Raw genomic sequence first — 21,012 nt, 5'->3', positions numbered from 1 at the left:
AGGACTGGAGCCTTCTGGGAAAGAAGACAGCTCACTGCTGGCTCCTTCCTCTGCTTCAAATCAAATGGCTCCAACATGCTTTCAAAACCCTCCCAACTCATTCTCGAACTTCTGTCCAAACACACTGCGATGCTGTTTGGAACGCTCTCCAAGTGTGTGGATCACATTTCTAGCGATTCACAGATGGATTCATAGCTCAAATGGTAGGGTCACTTGGAAAGCTAGCTCAGGAGGCTCTGCAAAAACTCCACCATCTCTCATCATGGTTAATTCCTTCCACAGCAGCCTAAGAAGATCTATGTTAATAATACTTACTCTGCATATAAATATGTAAAAATGCCACGGTCAAAATATAACAATGAAAATACAACATTTTCCTCTATAAATAGGAAAAAAAAAAAACCCTATATTCTAAACCCCTATATTATGTGATTCAATCAACCCCTCAAATCCAACAGCAATAACCAAGGCTGGGAAAATACCTTCCTTGGCCCCATCTCCCTCCCTGCATCCACCCCCACAGCTCATGCATGCAAATATGTGTGTTCTCTCTCTCTCTCTCTCTCTCTCTTTCTCTCTCTCATGCTATATGATTCATCAGAAGAAACCCAAATCACAACCTAAAATGAGCATTAAGTGTTCCTCCCAACATTTAACCCACATGACAAAGATACATTTCTAACTGCCATCTGGATTCCATCAACATTCTTTCAAGAGAAGGGCCACGGTATGACTGTGGGTGCTGTGTTGGATCAGCGATCCTAGGAAGGCATCCTTCAAGCTGCAGAGCGTTCTGCACGGCCCCCAACTCCTGACCCTCTGCCATCTGAATATCCAAGGTCTCTCCCTCTCATGGCAGCCAACTACTGCACTAGTCCCAATGCATCGGGGTTACCTCTACATGCACAACTCAAATGTAAGACAGATGCCCAACAACTTCTATTTACTGAGAAATACTAGGCACCAAATATGCAGTAAGCCCTCTATGTATCATTTAGTCTTCCCAAAAATCACAGGCAGTAAATACCAATATAGCCATCCCATAGACGAAAATGTCAGAACTCAGAGAAGTTAAGTTACTTATCCAAGAACACACAGCTAAAAAAAAAAAGTATAACTTGATTTTATGCTGAGGCTTGAATAATTCTTGTGCACATGTAATGCTATTTGAGAAAACTCAAAATACACAAGAATTCAGAATTCCAACACTGCTACGTGTGCGATATTCTATCCAGTACAGGAACCTAGACATTCTAGTAGACCACCAAGGATTTATGAGGATGATTGTGTTCCCTAAGAGTTGATGTCCATATATCAAATGAAAAGGAATCTCTGTTTCCTTTGATTGAACCACTTTCTATTTCTTGGCTGGAGAAGAAGAACAGAGACAGGGGATGGAAATTTGGCTTTGTTTTGCTTTACAAAACGCCACACTGTGCACAATCATTCTAAAAGAGACTAGAAAGATCCAACCAAAACCAGAGAGGAACAAGCAAAACCAAGCACCAGAATTTAGGCTACATGAAGCCTGCAGGAGGCCTAGGAAGGGCAAATGCAGAGGCACAGACTCAAAGAAAGCCTGACCAGGCCCATTTCTGAGAGACTCTGCTCTTTAAAAGGCATCTCTTTATTCTTAGTTTGGCTCCCTGCCTAATCCATTTTAAGCTGGAGCTATTAATCAAGGTGAACTAACAGGGCTGGGATCTCTTTTGCTGGTCTGGGTGAAAGAAAGATGCACGGGATTGTTTCTATCCGGGGTACCTGGAAATAACACTCACCTACCCAAGGCTTGAGCAGGTGTCTGATGGCCCCGCTGGCTGCTGCCGCTCTTCAGGATTGGGGGCTGATGAGTCGATGATGTGATTGGCCCAGAGCATCACATGCTCTGAGAGACCTGTGTGTTTGACTGTCCCCTGCGCCCATCCCTAACCACGCCTGTACACCGGGGCTCATCTCGGCTCTTTCCTAGGTACTCCCTGATCTGCCAAATTTTTCAGGTACCAGTGTGGGATACATTCAGATTTCCTTATGCTATTTCTGCACATCAGAACGTGCTTTTAAAACCACCAGGGCAAACTCTGCCCTGGAGGGTAGGCACCGAGTTCTTGCCAAAAGCCCAGCTAAGTGGAGAACATCAGGCAATCCACAAAATCAGGTCTGGTCTATCCTTATATCACCTTTTTATAGGAAAACGAAAAGAATGAGAAGTCTGCCCTTTGCTAGGTGCAAGGACGGAGAGCAGGAAGGCAGTTCTGGACCAGGCTCAGAACCTCGCCTCCCCCCTGGCTGGCGTCAGGAAGTGCAACAGGTCTCTCAACAGCAGCCAAGCAGAGACGCGCCTCTGAGCCGGCCACCTGCAGCGCCCCTCTGCTGGGGTTAGAGCTGAGGCAGAGAACTGGCCCTCCTCAGGTGGGATCTTTCGGCTGCAAAAGACGTACAACATCTAACAAGCAAAGTAACTCAATTTATTGACCTTGGCTCTTAAAACCGGTAACAGTGGTGAACTAAACCTACTCAATTTATTTTATAGTCAACAGGGCTCAACCACACACACACACACACACACACACACACACACACACACATGCACGCATACACATGCACACACACACAATATGATCCTCTAACCTAGCAAACTCTAGCACAGCCTTCAAAACTCAGTTGCAATGGGTCCTGCCCAGGACAACTCCCCCTCTAGGGGTAAGTAGCCCCCAGGCTGGCCTAGCTAGACCCAGCACAGGTGCTACAGCAAGCACGGTGAGGTCATCTCTGCCCCCTGTGGCTGTGAGTCGCCATCTCCGTGTGACTTCTATGAGGCAGGGCACCCACCCCATGGCCACGTGGCTGCTCTTCTCACCCTTTAGGTTTCTGCTCATGATCTTTCCTCACCTGGCTGATGAAGTCCACTGCTTCTAAAACGCCCCACACGCCACCCTGGCCCTCCTTCACGGCATTTCTCTGGGTCTAGACCAACTGTACTGACCTGCTTCCTGCCTGGTATAAACTCCAGGACCTCAGGGACGCTTCTCCCTGGTCTCACTGGACTTCCCAGTCCTGGTGCACAACCTGTGTTTAATACTTGTTTGCTGAACAAGCAAACTTCATTTTCTTTTCCTTTCTTTCAATTGTTTTGAGCTGACAAATGAGTAAACAGCCACCAAAAGAGAAGAGCAAGAGATGGCACACTTTTGGATAAGCCCCTGACACACGACCCTTGCTGCTCCCTGGGGCCCTCTCCGCAGACGTTTTCCTCCAGGTTAAAGTGACAGATGTGACTTTGGAACGGGTCAAGGAAGGCAAAGACCCATGGACCCAAGGAGGAGCAGACAGACTACTGCTGGAAGGAACCCAAGGTCAGACTGCTGCTCTGGCAGCCCACAGTCCCGCTTGGTTTAGGAGGGTGGCTGGTTACCCAGGTCCATGTGCACCCCCCTCACACAATTTCATTCAGCTCAACCGAAATGCACCCCAAATGCAAAAGAGTGAGTGAGCTGAGCTGCCATCTTGCAGGAGACCACAGCAAAAGAAAAATCCCCGGGTGAAGATGTCGATTATACAGTGAACCCTAGCCACGGAGAGCACAGTGAGGTGACCAGGGTTTCCAACCCTCCCCCTGCAAACTCACACCTCAAACCTTGACCTCTCTTCCAGCTACCCCAGGGAAGGGGAAAACACATTGTAGCAATGAACATACCACACATGGCCGGCCACCGATAATATTGAATCCCAGGGAGCCGGAGTCCCGGTGCAAGACAAGAGTGAGACTTCTGGTTTCTTCACCCTGCAGGGAACAGATGAGTCCGTGTGTTTATTTACAAACAGGAAACAGACGGTGGGGATTTTCTTTAGAAGTGGACTTGGGACAACGGAGCTAATCATTTTAGAAATTCTTTATCTGTTGGGAAGTTTAACCAAGGAAATTCCTGGAACGCAATCTAAAACTCTGCTCCCATCTTTTGAAGGTCGCGATCCTGTCCAGATAGCATGTAGCCTCGGGATGATCACATAAGAATGTGCGGACGTGCCCGGCGCACGTTTCCTGCCAGTAATGCCACTCTGCAAATGCCCCCTTCTATGCCAGGCCCCCTGGACACTGGTTGTCTAGGTGGTGACTCTGTTTCTCAGACCTTCTCCATGGTGGCATTCATGTTGAGTCACCAAAGGTTCAAGTGGCAACCCACACAGGCTGGGAGCTCACCAAGGCCGTCAACAGTCCTCTGTTGGGAGACCTGGGGGCGGGGATGGTGTGGAAAAGTCAGAGGCAGACACGGAGGGAAAACAAAATCCTGCATCTACGGGAAAAGGGAAGGGACATTTTCATGAAGTCGATATGCAATAACGAGCTTTTTAACACCAAACCGCCTGTGCAAGACGGGTCAGCTCAAGACCCTTTAAATCAACTAGCAGAGGTCGCCCAGGCACGAGGCCCAATGGTCAAAAAACCCTCTCAAGCAACAGAGGGATGAAAGCAGGGAATCTTCTGCAGAAACCGTCACCCAACAGCCTTTGAGGGCAGCATGGAACTAACACACCTGAGAAACACCTCCAATTACACGGAGGAGACGAGAAACCTTGCGAGAACTGCCTAGGAACCGGCATTGGCTCACTAAAAATGCTCTCCGCTTAAGCACCGCACTCTTTAAAGACTTATCGAGATATGAAATATTTCATGATAAGCTGGTTAAAAACAACCCTGGAAGCTCAGAACAAGATTTTATTTTGATGGTGACTGATTCCTAATTGGGCATTGTCTTCTACATTTTCTAGGTCAACATTTGAATGCCACCAGCAACCATGGGAGTCCCCCACACGAGTGGGCAAAAAAAGGAGTGTCACCCTGAGCAGAGCCCCAGAGGTTTCCGGAACACCCGGTCATTTATTGCCTTAGGCTTCAAGGTGCAACTCTGTTCCCATCTGTGGCCAGGAGGGCAGGGCAACTGTTTCCATGTGTTGCCAACAGAACCTCCTCTCCACAAGGTTATTCCAGCTGGGCAGGGAGCCCGCCTGCCATCCCCTGGACCGGGAGTCAAAGGCAGGGGGATCCCAAGTTCAATGCCAGTCTCAGCAACTTATTGAGACTCTGTCTCAAAATAAAAAATAAAAGGGCTGAGGATATGGTTCAATGATAAGATGCCTCTGGAATCAATTCCTAGCACCCCCACCAAAATTACAATATTATTATTATTAATTATTATAGACTTACAGTTCTTAGTAACCACAGTTCCTCATGTCCTCATGACTAGTTCATATGCGGAAGAATAAAACATGTTCAAAAATTTCATGTGAGCCTAACCATTAATTACAAAAATCCTCTCAAATCAAAAACGACCATTTATCATTAGAAAAAGACATCCTTTCCTGGTGCAAGAACTGGGTGTCCCCTAAGAACAACACAGCATTCATTTTGGAAGGACAACTCACTTGACATACATAAGAGAATTTTGATATAAAAGTTAGACTCCATCCACCCACAGTAACTAATGAAAACCAGCTGAGTCTCCTTAGTGACAGCATATTTCATTGCATTTAAAGGAAATCCAACCAACAGCACGAGCATCCAAAGTCTCTCGCAAGGCTAGCGGCCTCTGTAACTCATTCGCAGTTAACAAAGGCAGCAATTTTCGCTGCTGTAGCAGACTAAGACTTCAGAGTCCATCTAATGGTTCTGAGACGTAAACACGACTCCCAAGCCCAAACAGTTTTTCTGCCTTGGACACTGAAAACTATTACTAAGTCCACTTCTTGCCTTGCTCTCCGAGAAGGGAGAAGTCAGAAGCACACGGGAACTCAAGCAAGTTATCTTACGTATCTGACATGCCTGAGTTTCAAAACTAATCAATGATAGAGCCTGCAGCCACACACTAATCCGAGGCAGATGGCTTTAGTCTGACAACCTCAAAGGAGGTACAAAGGGGAACTCACAATCAGATGATGGCGAAGATTAGTTTAAAATCTACTGCGTGATAAGCACTTGAAAGCAGGCACACCAGGGAGCAGGGAGCAGGGAGGCAGGGAAGGATTATTATACGACACTGCATGGCCAGTGCTAACGGCTAACATTTATTGGTTACTGACATGTGCCAGAAACTATATTGAACACCTAAAGGTTCTATTTCATTTCCCCATCGAACCAATCTTAGAAATTACCACACTCAAGTCATGAAGTGGAAGACGAAGACTGACGGAAACCGTCCCACACCAAGGAGCTAGTTAAGGGTCAAGCTGGCACTTAACTCCACACCCTTCAAGTCTAGACCTCACTCACTCTTCTGCACTACCCAGTTTTAGTGTGGAATGCAGAAGACAACCTCAGGTAGGTCAGATCACCTTAGGCCTACCCCAGATGGTTTTGCTGTTGAAGCTGCAACAACAGGAACTCATTTACAGGAGGGCTTACACCAGAGACCCGTGGCAGGACAAAATTACAAGTCATTTTTGTTAAATGCTTTATCTGCAATAGATGCAATCTGAGGTGCCCAAAGACATCCGAATCTGGCCCTGGCCTCAGGGATCTCTTTGGAGGGACAAATGAGACAAAGCCCAAAATATCTTCTTTAAATAGCTGCATGCAAACAACCCAGCTGGCATTGCCAGGTGCAATTTCTGGGAAGAAAGAGGGGTACTCTCATTTTCTACAAGCACCTGGAACTCCTCTGCTGGCCAGGAGGTTTCGACACCGGCTTTAGGTTGCAGTTTCTATTTTAGGAAAAGAAATCAGGAGCAAATCAACATGGAGAAGATTCACCACAGGAGCCTGGGAGGCTACCATAAAAGCTCAGTTGGGCTGGATTCTTTTCGTTTTTCCATCTGATTAGCAGATCCTGATCCAGTCTCTCCTCATGACCACGATTCTGGTTTCTCCTTTCCTCTCCCTTCTCTGCTAACAATCTTAACTACTTTTAATCGTCAGAAGGATTATTAGTAGACATTATAAACACTAGATCTCACACAACACAGGTACATGTGTTAACATGAGTCTTTGATTAACCACTGAACCTGTTCCTGGGCTCAAAATGCTTCAGGAGAGAGGGTACTAATATTAAAATGACCCCCATCAATGACATTCCACCTGCTAAAGAGGTGCATAAAGGGGGTGAGGGTGAAGGGGGACCAGGGCTGCCTTGCTGCTCACATTGCATTGACAGAGGTGTCTTTTGTGTAAAGGGAAACTTGCCCAACACTGGTGCATTTGGGTAGTTTATCATAACCCACCTCTGCAGTTTCCTCCATGCCTCCATACCCAAGAGGGGTAAAGATCCTCCTTCATGTAGGCAGCAGGTAGGGCAACCCTGCTTCCTTCTGAAGCAGGCATTTCCTCAACTCTCCACGCCTGGGGAAACTGGGGCTCAGGAGGATCACACTTACTATCACGGTAGCCAAGCGGGAGGTCCGGGATTGGCACCCAGGTCCCTGCTCTCTACACAATGAAATGCCTGCACACTATCCTCGCAGGACGGATTAGCCATTAGGACAGCTGTGTAATTGACAGTTTGCATGTTGGATTATACAACAATAGGTGCAAAGAGGAAGAGAGTCTTTGATACTTGGAAGAGCAGCCTGAGAGTGTCATGCCCCAATGGGAAGAGCATTGTGGCTAAGATTGTGGGCTGCAGAGGTAAGACTTGTGATCAATTTCCTCATCTGTAGAATGGGTATGGCCAGGGTGTGAGCTAGGTTAGAACTCATGACTGTACACAAATGCTCAGCACGCTGGCTGAGAGTAAGTGCTGAGAACATAAGCAGGGCATAGTGTCGGGATCTGTCCCAGCCCCGAGGTCACAAGCTCTTCAGCAACATGATTCACCCTTCTGCAAAATCCAAGCAATGGAGAACGTCTAACCCTAGGTGAGGTCCACCTATCTAAAGCAAGCCTGGAGACCTGAGCCCTGGAGTGAAGCAGAGAAATCTGTTCTATGTTCTCCTTACCTCTCTCTGCTCTTTACCCGAGGAGCCAGCTGAGGAAGTACCTGGCGGATGGTTTTTATTCTGGAGGTGGAGGAAAGCACGGTATGAAAGACCAGGGGAGCAGCTCAGCCTGCACCTGCAGGCCATGCTGACCCAGTGGGCTGTGGGCCAGCCCGGGGCGATCGGACACACCACACGCCCAGCCTGGAAGCACACGGGCTGGGAGCACAGCCGTCCAACAGAGGATGGCACAGCCAGAACATCAAGTTCAAGAAACTGGGGGCCAGTGCGGTGGCCACACCTGTCATCCCAGCAGCTTGGGAGGCTGAGGTAGGAGGACCAGGAGTTCAAAGTCAGCCTCAGCAACTTAGTGAGGCCCTAAGCAACTCAGTGGGACTCTGTCTCTAAATAAAATATAAAAATGGGCTGGGGATGTGGCTCAGGGGTTAAGTGCCCTTGGGTAGTTCAATCCCTGGTCCAAGAAACAAAAAGAAAAACTGTGGACTTGGATATGAATAGCGGAGACAGAGGTTCCTGGGCACTGCCAGACACTCTGGGCGGCTCCAAATGCTACCAGATCAGCCAGTCTGGATGGGCTGGAAAGAAAACCAGGCAAAGAATAGGAGAAACCGCAGCACCGAGCTGAAGCGAGTCGCCACCTCCTCGGTAGCTTTTCCCGGGCTGCCCCTACTCTAATGCCTCCCTGGGGCAGGCCCCGCTTCCTAACAGCCGGGACCCCGAGGAAGGGAGCCCACCAAGGAGCTGCAGTGAGGGTGTCAGGAGGAAGAGCAGTCCTATCCTGGTGTCCGGCGACATCACTATTTCCTTGCAGCTGGGAGGGTGTTCTAAAAGCCCCTTGGCACCCCGGTTCCCACCCAGAGCCCAATTTAAGGGGGCAGCTGGGGCCTGGCAGAATGTAGGTCTCCTCAGGTGTGGCTTGGGGCTCCAGAATTGACACAAGGCATTATGGTTTAGATCCGGGTGCCCCCAAAGCTCGTGCATGGTGAGACAATGCAAGAAGGCTTAGAGGTGAAGCGACTGGGCTGAGCTGAGCCTTAAACTAATCAGTGCATTAATCCCCGGTAGGGATTAACTGGGTGGTAGCGTAGGCAGGTGGGGTGTGGCTGTGGAGGCGGGTCCCTGGAGGCGTGCCTGTGGGGTTCACATTTTGTCCTTGTTGAGTGAAACTCTCTCTCATCTTCCTGGTACTATGCTTCCAGTTGCTTCCCTCCATCACATCCCTCCTCCACAATATTCTGCCTCATCTCAGGCCCCAAGGAATGGAGCCAGCCATCTATGCACTGACACCTCTGAGACCCCCAGATCAACTTTTCCTCCTCTGAATTTGTTCTTGTCAGGTCTTCCAGTCACAGCAGCGAAAAAGGCTGACTGAGACACACGGCATAGATAGATCAACTCTGGAGAAGAAGCTGTGTCGAGATCCAAACTGTGACATCAACTTGCAAATCACCTAAGCCAGCAAGTCACCAGCAGAGATCAAAGCTTACGTGTCAGGAACACACAGCCGAGGCTGTTTGAAATAAGCTTCGCGACCATATTCCAACACGTGACATCTGGAGGGATGTTAAAATTATCTAAAACAAAATCTGGTCAGCTTTCAACTTGGGGCGAACTGTTTAAGAATCGGGGGGTCGGGGGAGAGACGTCACGGTGAAAAGTCAATACTGTTAATCGTGCGTGCGCATCAGCACACACGCCAATGCCATTCCCTCAAGACTGCATGGCCTGGCGTTGTCACCGTCATCTGAATCTGTGTCACAGTGTCTGCATGGTGACAAATTCACCTGAGGAGGCATTTCTCGGAACGCGCATAAGTTGTTAAGGGACGCAGGACCGCACTTGGATGGTCAAAAAGACATCTTATGAGGGCTTTTGCTTTTTAAGCATCCAAGAATGTGAACTGTCCTCCATGGGCAAAGTCCCTTTTCATTTCAGTGTCACTCTGTCACCACCTCCTCCAGACGACCGGCCTCACAGCCTGGGTGCCTGCCATCTCCTAATCAGTGCGGTGGCTCATGGACTCCAGCCACGCCACCGTCACTGTGGACTCTTCCTGAAACTCCTTCTTGCACACTGACGGGCTTTCTCAGTCGCTGCTGGGATCTCACAGTGGAGAGCAGGCTCCGCTGGAAAGTCGCCCAGCGGGTTAGAGGAAAACCTCGGAGTGACCACTGGCCGGTGTCTGGGGGACAGGGCACCTCTCCGCCCCAGTGACGCGCCACACAGCTGGGAACCGGCTCTGCCTTTTGACTAGTGACAAGAAAGCACTGCATATTTAGCAGCCTCCCTGCAAACATGTGCAGAGGCGCCGGGTGGGGACCGGGAGGCAGAGCGGGCTGCCCCGGCCGGGTCTGCACTGCGGAGCTGGGGTGACCCCTAGTCACGCAGGCTTCTGTTCCCTTCAGAATGCAGACTGTGTGACTCGGAATGAAGCAGTGCAGACCGAGTCCCCCCTGTGATCCAAACTCCTGTTCTAAAGCGTGCTTCTTGGAGGAAGAGCCCAGGAGGAAACAGATCACGCCCGAGACTGAACGTGGTCACAGGAGCAAGGCCTGAGGATGCGTTGAAAACAGATGAGCCGGTCAAGGGGAGGATTAGCAGGCTGTATCCTCACCAGAACAGGGTGGAAAGAGGCCAAGGGCCTGGGGAAACGGGCACAGGAACAACAACAGCAGCGTCCCCAGAGTCGTGATATCTGCGAAATAGTGTGTGCACATGCGTGAGTCAAGCAAAATAGTTTTGGAAAATAATGTAAGAGACATAAATAAAGATTTTCCAACACTTTTCTGAGAGAAAAACAAAACTGAAAAAACCCTAAATGTGTGATTTTCTATTTACAACACTTTGATTTTAAATGCTGATTTTTGTCATCGCCGCATCTGCTTTTTGGGTGGATATTCACCAAAACAATCCAAAGCAACACCACCAGCAACACCGCCTCCACAGATCTTATTAAAGTGCTGCAGGATCTTAATATGCCCACTTGAAGGACTAAGGGGGTGGCATGGTGTAAATGTCCATGTGCCCCCAAAGGCACATGTGGAGATCCTACCCCCAAAGTGATGGCATTAACAGATAGGGCCTTTAACTGTGATCAGGAATCAGTGTCCTTTAAAAAGAGGCCCTCAAGAGACCCCTGATCCCTCCCCTGTGAGCAAAGATTCCACCTGGGAACCAGGAGGCCCTTGCCCAACACTGAATCTGCTGCACCTTGACCTTGGGTTTCCCAGCCTCTGGAACGGTGAGAGGTAAATTTCTGTTGCTTATCAACTGCCCAGTTTGGGGGTATTTTTGTTACAGCAGTCCAAACAGACTAAGACAGGGTGGTTGCAGTTTTTGAAATTTAAACACTCAATTACCCAACCTGCTTTTCTTCCCCAAATTACATAGAAAGCGAAGGCCGCTCAGTTACAAAGCCAACAGTCCTTGCTTACAAGAAGGTGGGAGGTGCCCAGGCTTTAATTTGAATGGGACGGATATAAACACATGTCCCAGCCCCACAGCCCCGTGTCATTCCCACGCCGTAAGCTCCTCCTTGACCTCTTAGGGTGGCCCGGGTTGCAACCCTGAACAGTGGCACTGAGCTGCAGGGCCTCTCTCACCTGCTTCCCACCGTGGAAAAACAGAGAACAGAACTCCAGAGTCTGGGCGGCTTGGACCAAGGGGAGGCTCATGGTCAAAGTGAACTCTCCTCCCTTCTTCTCTGTAACAATCCAATTTTCTAACATTTCTTCAGCCATTTTTTTATTTTTAATAAAAATGTCTACAGGTGCCAAACACTTAGCATATGCTTCATAAGGGCTTTGAAGGTCTTCCTGTTCCCTGGATGCATGTTGCTTCAGGAAGTCCCTCGAGGACTCCCATTTCACAGTGAGACCCTTCCAGAAGTCCTTGACACAGGGCAGAAGGACCACGTGAGCCCCAGTACCACCGATCCCAGGGTCTCTGCTCAGGACGCCCTCGAGCCTGCTGCTTGGCCCACAGCCTGCACCCAACCCCGACCACAGGCTGATGGGTCTCTGTCCCTCTCTTGATCCCCACACAGCCAAGGCACAGGGCACCTAGAAGCAGATCTGAGCGAAACTCTAGGGCAACCTCTGTGCCCAGGACTCCTGGCTGCACACAAGCCCTTCCTGGGGTCGGGGTTGCTGCAGGGCTGCTTTCGTGAGGGTTGTGGTTCCTGTAATTATACAGATGGAACCCGGAGCAAGATGGCCGCTTGGGTCCATCTGGTACTTATTTTCTTCACAAGGGTGATGATTATGTCACACCACTTCCCCTTCTTATTGGAACTGGCTTATTAGGACACCACTACTCAAGGGGAGGTAGTGACTATCTCACAGCTCAAAAGTTTGGGTGAGCCAAGAATGGTAAGACTTGAGCTGTGTTTTCAGAGGCGCAAGTGGGTGTCTGGCCCCTTGAACGAAAGTTCCTCCATTTCACGTTTGTACCCAAAGAGCCACCTCAGCGTCAGGCACTCAGGACGTAAGGATGGGACCAACTGCACAGCGATACAACAGGATTGGAAGGATTTCACTTGGTTCCTTCCATTAACCACTCTTGAAATAACCAAGATAAAAATTAAAGACACGAGACACTAGCCCATCCAGGATACCATCTCTTGGTTCCTTGTCATTTAGTTGGGTGAAATCTCTTTCAGAGCCAGGATCCGTCTCCTATGCCATACATTCTCCACTGGCCCTATGGAAACAGGACTTGTGGCGTGGGATGAGCCCACTTTATCACCATGGACTGGAAGCCAACAAAGGAGTCTGGGGAACGTGCTGGGCCCGCTACCTAACCTCTGGACTTCTCTGTTCCCATCTGCCACATGCACGGTCACGGTCAGGGTAAGCGAGCCTATCTACCAGATCTTTCTGAGCATGAAACAGAGGAACACACACACACACACGGCTCCGACCCATGTGGGGCCAACAGTCCTTTGGAAGCCTGCGTGAACCCTGAGCGGGTTACGCGGCAGGAATGGGTACTTGGCTGAATTGGGTGCGTGAATTCTGACTTGAACTCTGGGTTTGCACGAAGACTTTAACCAATCTGCTTCATCATGTTCTACAATCTGTCTCTCCTACAAAGAGGGAAGGAAAAAGCAAACAGTAAAGAGAGGACGATGAAGAAGCTCATTATGAGCACACTCACATCTCTGACTGTAGGGCACCCCGTGGGACCCAACGGACACTTCTGCTTCATTTTAAGCTCCTTGGTCTACAGCTGGATGCACAGATGCTTTATAAAGATACCTACTCAAATACTTTTACAGACACTAATAAATGAATCTCAACAGAATCCCCAAATCACATGATGTAAGCCACGCTCATTTAACCTGGTGTGGTTGAGGACACATGTATAAACTGAAGCCTAACTTTCTTTATAAACCACCGGAATGGAACAGAAGCAAAAGCCTTCAGTTCTTCTAGCTCAACTTGACTGCTTTGTTAGATACGCCATAGGATGGTGCCAGAGATAAAATGTAGTGCGTGGCACACACTTGTACATTCCTTTCAAAGAGTTCCGACATTTGGAACACCTTTTTGATACAATTGTCTATTAGAGTCAATTATCTCCAGTTCTGAAATGGGAAAAATGGCTTCTGGGATTTGGGGCTTGATACAATTTGATCTGGGTGGATCCAATGGAAGAAAAACTATGCCACCCAAGGGCCTGGAAACCATTTCGTTAACCAGCAGGGAGCAGGTCACAGAAAACCTCGTTCTTTTTTAATGCAAGCCCACTTTGCAAAGTTCTCATGGCTGGCAAGACAGCCCTTTCAGTCTTGAAGTTGTCCCCCAAACAAATACGTATCAAGAGCTTACAGTGCCCATGACAAAGGATCTCATGCAGGGGACACAGCTCTGAACAAGGCAGACCCTTTCAATTACTCAGTGACGGCTGTGATAAAGGCCATGAAGGAGTGGCCAGAGGGAGGGGGATAGGGCACCGGACACCGTGAGGTCAGAAGTCTGGCCTCCTGCAGGCGGGGATGCTGGGGCTGAGATGCAAGGTCATCTACTGAGGAGCAAACCCTAAGTGGTGGCAGAAGGCTGAGAAGGCGGGGGAGGTGGAAAACTCGCAGATCACCTCGTGAAGAGAACTCGGAATGACTGTCCCGGGTGCAGACAAGCGCAGCTGCCGAGGCCCAGAGGCAAAGGGAGCCTGGGGACACATCCCGGACCCACAGAGACCAGGGAAGCTGGAGGGGGAACATGGAGGGCAGATGAACACAGGCAGGAGCCAGCGGGCTCCAGAGCAGGCTGGACCTCAGGGCCACACACGGGAAACGGCAAGTCTGAGAACTAAAGAAGGAAGAGTGAGGGCAGATTTACATCTCCAAGAGAGGATTCCTGGTGCTACGGAAAGAATGAATCAAAGGTTGTGGTCCAGGCCAGAGACAGTGCTGGTGGAGACAAAGGCCAGTTTTATGCCACAGTTTAGCCAGGTCTGGAGATATTTTTGACTCCCCAGGATAGGTAGATACCAGGGATGGTACCAGACATCCTCCAATGCACAAACCTCCTCTCTGCATCACCACCCACAATGCACACGCAACCAGGAATCACCGGGCCAAGGTGCTAACGGGCAGGCGGGGAGAAGCCTCGGCCTAGCGGGAGGGATCACTTGGATGAGCACTTGAATGAGCTGGAGAGCAGTGAAGAGGTTCACGGGACATTTAGGAGGTAGGATCTGCAGGATGTAACGAGAGACGGGATGTGGGGATCCACAGCAGGAGGTATAAAGATGAGCCCCAGGCTTCTCCTAATTCCAAAGAAAGCTTTACCCAGGATATTCCCTTTCACAGAAAGCAGAAGAAACTTGTGTTCTAAAATGGTTTTGCTCTTCTATTCAGATGCCTTAGGATGGGAAACTGAGACCCAGGAGCAAAACCGTGTAGTCACCAAATCTGCTGCAGCCCAGACTCTGACAGGTTAGCAATGTCTTTCTAGGCCATGATGACCTAGTCATTAACTGCTGGTGATGTGGGTTTTAAAATATTACCCTGGTTTAAAAACGTTTAGGGAGGGGGGTTTAGAGAATGATCAGAGGGCTGGGATGTAGCTCAATGGCAAGGGTCTGAGTTCGATCCCAGCACTACCACGTAACTAACCAGACAACCATCAGTAAAACTCTCACGGTGTGGAGAAGACCAACGCATGTTGCTCTACCCACTCAGCAGTTATTCAAAGGACCAGCATCCCAGGGAGCTCATTAGAAATGCAGAGTCTCAGGCGCCAGGATCTGGGGATCAGAATCTCTAGGAGTAGGATTCAAGGAGGCTTGACAAGCCCTCCAGCGATTCCCGTCACGCTGAGTTTGAGAAGCACTGACCTAGCTCACATCTTCAACAGGAGACGTCCATGCAGGTACAGCACCGCCCAACTCCAAGTGCTCAGCAAGGGTCTAAAAAGGGAAATCTAAGACTGAAGAAGGCCAGGTCAGGCTCTGGAGTGGGTACCGAATATCTTCTGAGGGTTCCTTACCTATTTCAGCTTGTAACAGAGAAAACATTAGCACTTGTTAAAAAGAAAGGAAGGAAGGAAAGAAAGAAGGAAGGAAGGAAAGAAGGAAGGAAGAAAAGTGCTGTACATGAGAGGTTCCAGGCAATGTCAAACCTTCAGCCGTCAGGAGCTGAATAAAGAGTGCACAGCAAGGCCAGAGTGGGCCCAAGGAAATAAACAAGTCCTCAGGCAGCGTCCAGAGGGAGGACTTCTATGGCCAGCTCGGGAGAAGGGAAGGTTGTGGGCAGGGGCCACTCAGGGTTAACTGCAGGACAACAAGCACAAGCTTCCCCAAGACTCCAGCTGAGGCAGGCCAGGGTCCGTGTCTCATCAGGGTCTGAGGCCAGGGCAGCTTTGAAGCAAGCCATCGAAGGTCCCCAAGGCTGGCACTGAGATCCATGAGGTGCCAATCAGGACTCCAGAACGAGGCACCCCCTGAGTGCTCAAAACCACCATCCTGTCCCCAAACTTAGTACCCTTGATTTCCTCCCCCAACCCAGCCAGGCCTCAAAAACATCCACAGTTTTGATTCAAGTATCGTATTTTTAATTCTGAGAGCGTTTGTCCAAACACTCCAGAAAGAAAACAGAAAGGCAAAAAGAAACAATAAACTATCTCAACAATGAGCCGAGTGTAAACTATGGGAGAGTGAATGGCTTATTTATAAATAAGTGTCACTTTTAAAATGACGCAGGAAGTCTACATGACAGCAGAGACAGGAGACACTCAGGAACTCCTTCGCCCTGAACCTGGCTCCTGAATGGAGACCGAGCTGTGCCCTCTCTTTGGGTGACTCATAGGCTCACACCAGTCCTTTGTGCGCCTGTGCGGTCCCGGGTGAGCCACGGAGCTGTAAATATTTGCCCTTTACCCAGAGCTAGCCAGCTGCTGAGGCTGCAGCTGACAGACAGGCAGGGGGCCACGGAGGGGGAGGGGAGCTGGAAAACTTGCAGGCCTGGCGTGGGTGTACAGAGGAGCAGGAGGCCGGCTGGGGGAGGACGGAGGGAGGCAGAGCAGACACAGGCCCCTGGGCCCCCTTGGACAAATCTGTTCCCCTCTCCACCAGGCCATCTGGAGGCGGCAACTAGAGCAGCAGCCCATGCCCCTCCCCAGGAAAGCAAAAGCACCCAGCTGTTGAAAATGTGGCTCTGGCAATGGAAATAGGTGGATGGTGATGTCCCTCAGTGGACATCTGGCAATATTTAGGGGCACTTTTGACAGTTGCGAATCGGGAGAAAGGTCTATTGACTGGAATGGAGTAAAGGCCAAGAACGTGGCTAAATGATCCGCAGGGCATGGGACAGCCCCCACTTCCAACAGATGCTGAGACTGAGAACTCAGACGATGAGACAGAACCCAGCTCCTTCCCCTGAGTCACTGATTGAGTTTGGACAAGTTACATAACCTCTCTGAGTCAGTTTCCTCATCTCCAAGGATTAAATGGATAATGCACGTAAAGTGCTTCCTACAGTTGTTGGCACTTGACACCGAGTGGTACTCAGGGCTCCATTGAGAGACAACACGACACGGGTTAAGAGCTTGGCCTGCGAGACACAGGCACATATGGCGTCTGAACCCAGCCTGGCTCCTACACGCCACCACCCGGCACACAACCGGCCCTCCTGAGCATCAATGTCTTCATCCGCAAAATGGGAAGCATCACACCCACCTCACGCAGGAGGGAAATGACCTGCAAGAGCTGAGTCTGGAGCAGAGAGGACCCTTGCTGTGGCTGCTCTTAGGAGCCAAGCAGCAGCACAGAGGTGGCTGGGAGATGCAAAAAATAAATGCAGGTAGCAGGTGTTGAGCATTTACTCGCTGCCAGGCACGGGCCACGCCTTCCCATACCTAGCCCTAAAGAAAACGCCAACTTTCTTCACTGGTAGAAACTGAAGCACCTGTGAGGGTCACTCAGCTGGCCAGGAAAAAGCCCAGATTTAAAAAGAGCCACAAAACTCACCCTTCTCTCTTGCTGGGGGTGAGGCCCTGTGATTCTTCCTGAAATGCCCGGATGCACTCTCAGCAAGTGCCCTGCTGTGTTTTACTGTTTCACCTCTCCAGGAAACAGGGTTCCCAACTCTGGGGAGGTTACACATCTTGCTCAAGGACAACCCCGAGGTGGGCGCAAAGCCCACGTCTGAACCCAACTTGTGCCCAAAGGCCTCTCCCTGGCACCCATCTCAAACCTACTCTATCCCGGCTCTGAGTTCCCTTTGTTTTTTGCTTTGGTACCAGGGATTGAACCCAGGGGCAATTAACCCCTGAGTCACATCGCCAGCCCAGGTTTAAAATTTTTTATTTTGAGACAGGGTCTAGCTGAGTTGCTTAGGGCCTCACTAAGTTGCTGAGCCTGGTTTTGAACTTGCCATCCTCCTGCCTCAGCCTCTGGCTGCTAGGATTACAGACGTGCACCACCGTGCCCGGTTACCTTTATTCTCTCTGGATCCCCAGAGGGGCACGGGCGGAGTTCACCCTATGCATCATACTTCCTTCTGTGTGTCACAATTGTGAGACCCATGGCTTCCGACCTTAAGAGAGGACAGGCAACTTCCCTGCCTGGCTGGTTTGAGCAGCAAAAGCTCTGACAGTGGAGTCAATTCGCCACTCATGCCCTACACTTGCTCGGGGGCTCTTTTTAGCCTTTCCAGGTCCTCTGAAGCTGTAGCTCTACTTGGCCCTGTGCGGCCGGCCAGCTTGTAGGGACCATGGCCTCCGGCCTCTGAGCTTGGACAGGTAAGCGACCTGAACCCGCTGATAGAGCTGGCGAGCACTGGAATAGGACGCAGGGATGGTTCTAGGCAGCTCCTGGCATCCCGGTACTCCTGGGGAGGGGAGGAGAGGGGGAGGGAAGGGGCGGGCCCGGGGCCTGGCTGCGGGTAGCGGTGGACCGCGGACTCCTACCTTGCCGCCGGGCGGCGCGGCCACGCAGCGGCTGAGCGAGTCGAGGCGCGCGCTGTACTCCGTGAACTTCTTCTGGTAGCGCAGCGCGGTCATCTGCAGCTCGAGCTGCGCGGCGGCCAGCTGCGCCACCAGCGACTTCTCGCGCTTGCCTGCGCGCAGCGCCTCCTTCTTGAGCGCCTTGTGCAGCGCGCCCAGGCGGGCCTGCAGCGCGGTGTTGTGCGCCCGCAGCGCCCGGGCGCAGCAGTGGCCTCCCGCGCGCTGCTCGCCGTGCGTCAGCGGCAGCCCGCAGCCCTCCTGGCAGCGGCCCACTGGCCGCGCGTCGCACGCATCGCGCATGTGAGCCTCCACGTCGCGCCGCAGCAGCAGCTGGCCGCAGCCCGCGTGGCGACAGCGCGCGGGCGCAAAGTCGCAGCGCTCCAGATGCTCGGGCAGCGCCTGCAGCTTGACCACCCGGCCGCAGCCGCGCGCCGCGTGGGCGCACTTGATGTCCAGCTTGAGGATGAGGCGCTTGAGCGGCAGGACGTGGTTGAGCTCCTTGGCCGACAGGCGGCCGCGGCAGCGCGCCGGGCAGCTGCCCTCCTGCACCACCCAGGGCAGCACGCAGCCGGCGCAGAAGACGTGGCCGCACGGCGTGGTCAGCGGGTCCTCCAGGACTTTGTGGCACAGCGCGCACTTCAGGTCCGGGTCCACGTCGCCGTCGAAGCGGTCCAGCTCGAAACCCATGGTGGCGGCCGGGCCCGGGGTCGCCGCCGGGCGGCCGGCCGCCCCTCCCTCCCAGCGAGGCGGCCCAGACACGCCGGCCGCGCCGCTCGCTAGCTCTCCCCGGACTGAGCCTAATTGCTCCAGACTTCCTCGGAAAATGCCCGAAGAACAGGACTCCTCCGGCCGTATTTGCCAGAGCGCGAGCGCACGAACATCCCGCCTCCGCGGCCTACCGTGCGCCCCCTGCGACCGGGAGCAGGCTGCGAGGCAGAGGAGGCTGGGGACACCCTGAGGCTCTCGGGGCAGGGCTGATCCGCCCCGGGCGCCAGCCACAACCCCCTCGGGGCTTGTCGCCGCTCTCTCCGAGGTTTCGCTCTAGGGCACCAAACGCCCGCAGAGAACCTCTGAGTTTGGAGCAGAGGCTGCAACTTTCGCCCAAGCCAGTTCTCCGGGAGTCCCTTCCGGAGCCGATCGGGGGCGTGCACTCCTCCCTCCTCTCTCCGCTGACTGCAGAGGGCGAAAAATATCGCGGGGCCGCTATCTCAGCACTTACGGTCCTATTTATTTATTTATTTCATTCCAGGGAAAGTTGCAGCGCCTGCCGGACTCCTGCTCAAACTTCAGATCGACCGGAGGTTCTGCGAGCCCCGGGTTGGGTTTTTGTTTTTGTTTTTGTTTTTGTTTTTGTTTTTGAGCAGGCGGAGGTTTCCTGGACCGGGGCCGAATTTACAAGGCGATCTTTTGGGGCCCAGGGCTGCTCTCCAGTCCCCCGGTGGCGAGGGGGCGTCCTTCCTGCGTCCACTCCACCTACACCCCCGCAGAGTCTGCACTAGTGTGGCCGATATTGTGCTGGGCGCTTCTAAATCGGTCCCTCAAAAACCGTCATTGTGCTGTTGTTGGGAGAGCATCAACTCCATTTGGAAAGTTCCCCCCACGACAAAACAAGTAACTCTGGCCTTAGAAGGAGATCTCCAGAAGTGCAGGATTGGAAGTCCTCCTACCGACTCCCAGCCCGTGAGGGGCTGCATTTCTTCCTTTCTGTTTCAGTTTTTTTTATTTTTTATTTTTTATTAATTTTTTCCCATTGTGTACACTTTGTTGTGTTCCATCTTCCCATTGGGGAAACTCAGGCTGGGAGAAAGAAAAAAAGAAAGAAAGAAAAGGGACAGAATATTGTTCCTTTGTAGATGTTTCTCACATTTTAATGTGGTTGCAGATTCTGACCCAGTGGCTCTGGGGCGGGGCCTGAGAATCAGGCCCTGGAAGGAGCCTTCTTGTGATGCTGATGCTGCTTGTCCTCCGGTTTGTGGATTTCCACTTGATTGGGAAACCCTGGCCATCTGTGCACTCGGGCTGTTTCCTTCTGCTCTGAGTTGTCGTTTCAAGCAGTACAGCGGGGCTGACTGTGCTGGCTTCTATGACACTCGGGACTGTTGAAACAGTACTCGCCGGATTCCAACCCAAGTGGAAAGTTCGCCGCATCGTCTGTGCTTGGGGTGAATTTTTTTAAACCTCCCAAGGCTGTAGACATTCCTAAGAAACACGCAGTCAGCGTGGGTGAGGGCGAAATCAGGTTACGGAATCCTTGTTTGGAATCTGCTGCCAGATTCTCAACAGCGAAGATGGAAGTTGGGATCTCTGCTTAGCTGGGCTCTGGCGCTCTGGAATCCCAGCTTCCATTTTGCCTAATAGCTTTTACTTGTCTCTGGGCTTGCTGAAGACCCATGACCTTCACTATTGAACCGCTTCACTGGACTGAGAGAATTGCCTTGATGTGTATGAGGATTACTTGTTGAACTGACCTTTGAAAAGCTGTCACTCACTGAGTTTCCCAGTGCACGGTTAGATCGCTCTTTAATCAGAGTTGGTGGCATCTGTGGTCTGCTCCTGTTGGAGACTTTCTTTTAATTGCTTTAATCAGCCAATGCATTTCTTGGAGAGGACTTCACGTGGGGTGGAATATGATTGGCTT

The 21,012-nt window shown here is 51.3% G+C and overlaps 1 protein-coding gene across 1 annotated transcript in view; it reads right to left on the bottom strand.

Annotated features, from left to right (window-relative positions):
- Positions 1–19,191, bottom strand: part of Pdzrn3 (PDZ domain containing ring finger 3) — a 216,790-nt gene extending 197,599 nt beyond the window's left edge. The window contains exons 1-2 of the mRNA XM_047534758.1: positions 18,339–19,191; positions 3,695–3,781 (exon numbers count right to left, since the gene is read on the bottom strand). Coding sequence (XP_047390714.1) covers positions 3,695–3,781; positions 18,339–19,061 — 810 coding nt within the window. The 5' untranslated portion in view covers positions 19,062–19,191. The remainder of the gene's footprint in view (positions 1–3,694; positions 3,782–18,338) is intronic.
- Positions 19,192–21,012: the final 1,821 nt, after the last annotated feature.

The sequence above is a fragment of the Sciurus carolinensis genome, chromosome 19 (genome assembly GCF_902686445.1).
Source record: "Sciurus carolinensis chromosome 19, mSciCar1.2, whole genome shotgun sequence".
NCBI classification, from domain to species: domain Eukaryota; kingdom Metazoa; phylum Chordata; class Mammalia; order Rodentia; family Sciuridae; genus Sciurus; species Sciurus carolinensis.
Note: the sequence above shows the minus strand (reverse complement) of the source record. Positions and strands in the feature narration are given on the sequence as shown.